This window comes from Haliaeetus leucocephalus, unplaced genomic scaffold (assembly GCF_000737465.1).
Source record: "Haliaeetus leucocephalus isolate CR32 unplaced genomic scaffold, Haliaeetus_leucocephalus-4.0 Scaffold218, whole genome shotgun sequence".
In the NCBI taxonomy this organism is placed as follows: domain Eukaryota; kingdom Metazoa; phylum Chordata; class Aves; order Accipitriformes; family Accipitridae; genus Haliaeetus; species Haliaeetus leucocephalus.
Genome location: NW_010972654.1, coordinates 562595 through 566876, shown reverse-complemented (window position 1 = coordinate 566876; position 4282 = coordinate 562595). Strand labels below are relative to the sequence as shown.

General features: G+C 63.7%; 1 protein-coding gene across 1 annotated transcript in view; it reads right to left on the bottom strand.

Moving 5' to 3' along the window:
• Positions 1–812: 812 nt before the first annotated feature.
• The window catches only part of HGH1 (HGH1 homolog (S. cerevisiae)), a 4652-nt gene continuing 1182 nt past the window's right edge, over positions 813–4282 (bottom strand). The window contains exons 2-7 of the mRNA XM_010566823.1: positions 4136–4281; positions 3945–4045; positions 3132–3230; positions 2960–3051; positions 1443–1565; positions 813–1270 (exon numbers count right to left, since the gene is read on the bottom strand). Of these exons, the coding sequence (XP_010565125.1) occupies positions 1091–1270; positions 1443–1565; positions 2960–3051; positions 3132–3230; positions 3945–4045; positions 4136–4281 (741 nt within the window). The 3' untranslated portion in view covers positions 813–1090. The remainder of the gene's footprint in view (positions 1271–1442; positions 1566–2959; positions 3052–3131; positions 3231–3944; positions 4046–4135; position 4282) is intronic.

The following is a 4282-nucleotide window of genomic DNA, read 5'->3' as shown; positions in this document are numbered from 1 at the left end:
ACCGGCGCCCCCTAGCGGAGCTGAACGGCGCCGCCCCCGCCGAGCCCCGTGGGGCAGCGCGTCCGTGGACACGGGGGGGGGACGACGACGACTTTTTGGGGGGTCCGGGGGGTTTTAGGGGGGTGGTCGCCGAGCACAGGCTTGGCACAGCCTCCCCCAGCCCCCTCCGTGACCCCCCTGCACAGACAGGGACCCCCCCCACCATGGATAGGGACCCCTCCCCACAGATGGGGACACCCCCACACACACGCAGGGGGACACGGGGAAGGGTGACACCCTCCCGAGATGGCTCTCTCCTGGCTGCTGTGCACCGAAGGAGCACATCTGTTGGTCCACAGCCCCAAAAGCCTGCAGCGGGGTGACCACCGATGACCCCCAACCTACCCACCCCCCCCAAATTTCCCTCCACTCCCCACGCGGGAAGGAGAATCCCCCACCAGACCCTGCTGTGAACTAAGGGGAGGGCTTGTCCCCCCCATGCCGGACAGGTAGGGAGCTATGGCCACATCTGGACACCCCAAAAGGCAGCAGGGAGGTGAGGAGTGTCATGGCATGGGGGGGGGTCCCATGGATGGAGCGTGCCCCAGGCTGGAGCAGGAGTGGGCTGAGCTTGTGCCCCCCCAACAACTCCCCACAGCACCCCAGGGCTTGGGCCAGAGGAGGGGACCTGCTGTGACAGTGACAGGAGACACCTGCACCCTGTCCCCAGGGCCCCCAGCCTCCCCTCCCTCCTCCCAGTACCCCCCTGAACTTCTCCTGGGGACCACGGCAGGTTTGGGCTGGAAACCTTTTATTTTATTTTACAAGGCACGTTGTGGCAGCTCAGCCCTCGGGAGAACTCCCGGGGCCAGCAGTGGGACAGTCCCACGGCGTGGGGCAGGAAACAACAGCCCCTTCCCGAATCTTCCACAACAGGAGCGACGGAGCTGCGCGAGGCAAGGGGGAACCCCTGCCCAGCAGGACCCCAAATTTGCTTCAGAAGCAGCGGGGAAAACGGGGCCAAGCCACTGCCCCAAGGGGCCCGGCAAAGGTCCCCGCACCACGGGAGCCGCAGCCTGTGGGCGACCTGGCCGAGCACAGCAGCCCCCCCTCACCGCGACGGCTCTTCAGAACGCGGCGTCGAGCCCCGCTCCTCCTGCTCCTGCCGCCACCGCTCCTGTTCCTCCTCCTCCTCCCGATCCAGGCGCTGCAGCTGCTGCTCCACCTCCTCAGGGATGTTCACCTCCAGCAGGTTCTCCATCCCTGGGCCAGGCTCGTCCCCGATCAGCACCTTTTCCCAGGAAGGGGGAGGAAGGCTCAGGGAGGGGGGACAGGCTGGTGGGAGTCCCCCAGGGCTCTCTGCAAGGAGCCCAGCAGGGGAGCAGAGAGGCAGGACAGAGCCCTCGGAGCAGCTCCACACCCTGGAGACCCATCTGCCTCCCCCCAGGGATCCTCTTCCCCACCTGAATGAGCTTCTCGCAGGCAGCCAGCACGGCAGGCTCCCGTTCCCAGCCGTGCAGCTCCCGCAGGATCAGGTAAGTCCCCTTCTCCCTCACCATGTGCCGGCCGGCCTTGGTGGCTGTGAGCTGCAAAAGAGACAAAAAGTGGCAGTGTGGGCAGGGAGCCCGGCATGGCCTTGAGAGCTGTAAGAGCACCCAGCAAGGGATGATGCACGGCAGGGCTTGGCCGGGTTTTCCGCTGGGCTGATGGTGGCTCTCCGAGTGGGAAATGAAATGCCCCACGGCATGGGGGGGCTGTCACAGAGCTGCTCTGACAGCCCTCCAACGTAGGAATGGGGACGGAGAGCCTGCCCGTGGGGAGAGGGGGACCCCAGCTCGTTGGTCCTTCTCACCCACAGAATCACAGGTGGGAAGGGACACCTGGTCCTCAAGCAGGGCCAGCCAGAGCCAGTGGCCCAGGACCACGGCCAGATGGGCTTTGAGTATCTCCAAGAACAGAGACTTCGCCACCTCCCCGGGCAGCCTGTGCCAGGGCTCTGGTACCCTCACAGTGAAAAATTGTTTCCTCATGTTCAAGTGTCACCTCCTGTGTTCCAGTCTGTGCCCGTGGCCTCTGGTCCTGGCACTGGGTGCCACTGGAAAGAGTCCGGCTCCTCTTCACTCCCTCCCAGCTGGTATTTACAGACATTGCCGAGATCCTCCCGAGTCTTCGTTTCTCCACACTGAGCAGTCCCAGCTCCCTCAGCCTTTCCTCACAGCAGAGATGCTCCAGTCCCTTCAGCATCTTGGTGGCCCTTCCCTGGATCATCTCCACTGCGTCCATATGTCTCTCATACTGGGGAGCCCAGCACTGGACCCAGCACCCCCAGTGTGGCCTCACCAGCGCTGAGCAGATGTCCCTCGTCCTGCTGTGACACTGCTCCTCATGCAGCCCAGGACACCCTTTGCCATAGGAGCATGCTGCTGGCTCAAGTTCAGCGTGGTATTCACTGGGACCCACAGGGCCTTGTCTGCAGAGCTGCCTTCCAGCCCATCGTTCCCCTCCGCATCCTGCTGCCTGAGGTTGTTCCTTCTCCTCAAGCAGCTCCACGAAGTCCTTGTCGGCCCGTTTCTCTAGCCTGGCGAGGTCTCTCTGGATGCCAGCATGACACTCTGGTGTACCAGCCATTCCTCCCAGCTTGGTGTCATCTGCAAATGTGCTGAGGGTACGCTCTGCCCCATCACCCAGATCATTAATGAAGATGTTGAACTGGACTGGACCCCACATTGGTCCCTGCGGCACACCACTGGTCACTGGCCACTGACCAGACTTCGTGCCGTTGATCACTGCCCTCAGGGCCCGTCCGATTTTCAATCCACCTCACTGCCTGCTTGTCCAGCCTAAACATGATTGCTTCTCTGTGAGGATCTCCAGGCAGACAGCGCCTTCTGGGACGGCCCTGAACACCTTTCTACTCCCAGGAGCCCCCGCCTGGGCTCTCGCCCTCAGCCCCACTGCAATTTGCACCAGAAGGACCCACCAGCATGATGGCTTCCAGCAGCATCTTCCGGATGTCAGGTTCTTCCTCTCGCTGCTTGTCCTGCGGCAGGTACTGCAGGTCCACGGGCAGCCCTGGGGGAGAGACAGACTCAGGGGGAAGCACACGGCCAGCAGCCCCCAGACGCCCACCACCCACTCTGACACTCACTTACTTTCCATCTCATCCTCAGGAAATTCCTCAGGGCCTGCTAGAGGCAGGAGGAGGAAGGGCAGAATGTCGACCTCCTCACTCAGCAGCCACTCGTGGTCCTCTGGGGACAGCCTGGGGTCAGGAGCTGCCACAGCCAGGGCAGCAAGCCCAGCCCGGACCCCTGTGGTGGGCTGACCCCAGCCAGCAGCTCAGCCCCCACCCAGCCACTCACCCACTCCTGCCCCAGCAGTGGAACTGGGGAGAGAATGGGGAAGGCAAAAACGAGAAAAACTTGTGGGTCAAGATAAAGTGAAGGGAAAAACCAAAACAAACACAAACCAAAAGCCCCGAGCAATGCAAAGGCACTGATCGCTCAGCCCAGACCGATGCCCAGCCTGTCCCCACGCCATGGCTGCTTCAGCCCCCCCATTTTAGAGCTGACTGTAATGCTGTAAGGTTGGGGACAACCCTCTGGTCTATGGGGGTCAGCCGTCCCGCCTGTATCATCCCCCCCGTAACTTTCTGGCTGGTGACAAACAGAGGCAGCCTTGATGCTGCCTGAGTGCTGCTCAGCGCTGGCTAAACCCAGCCAGCATCACCCACGCTGGCTAAACCCGGCCGGCATTACCAGCCCTGCTTTGGTCACCGGTCTAAAACACAGCACCACACGGGCTGCTATGAAGAAAGTAAACTCCACCCCAGCCAGACCCGGCACCCTCCCAGCAGCGCTGGCAGGCCCCCTCACAGCCCAGGGCGAGGGCAGCATGCCCCGGCAGGTGCCGGCAATCAGTGCCACGGGCCAGGGCAGCGGCTGGGGTCTGCCCGGGGCTCTCACCGTACTCGAAGCAGCAGTTCCTCAGTGCCCCCACGACTCCCCGGCGATGGACAACGGAGTCCTGGTACTGTGTGAAGGGCAGCAGCCGCTGCACCGAGCACCTGCGGGAGAAGAACCGTCACACCGGGCCGGAGAGACACCCCCCCCCCCATACATCCCCCTCCCCAGCCCCGGGCACTACCGTACCGTACCGGGAGCGATCGAGAAGCCCACGACGGCCCTCGGGCAGCTGGCTGAGGTTGCAGAGCAGCGGGCCGAGCTGGGAGGGCGGCCGGGGTTGACCGAGCGCCTGGAGCAGCGGCTCCAGCCCGGGGCCGCCCTCCCGCAGGCCCCGCAGC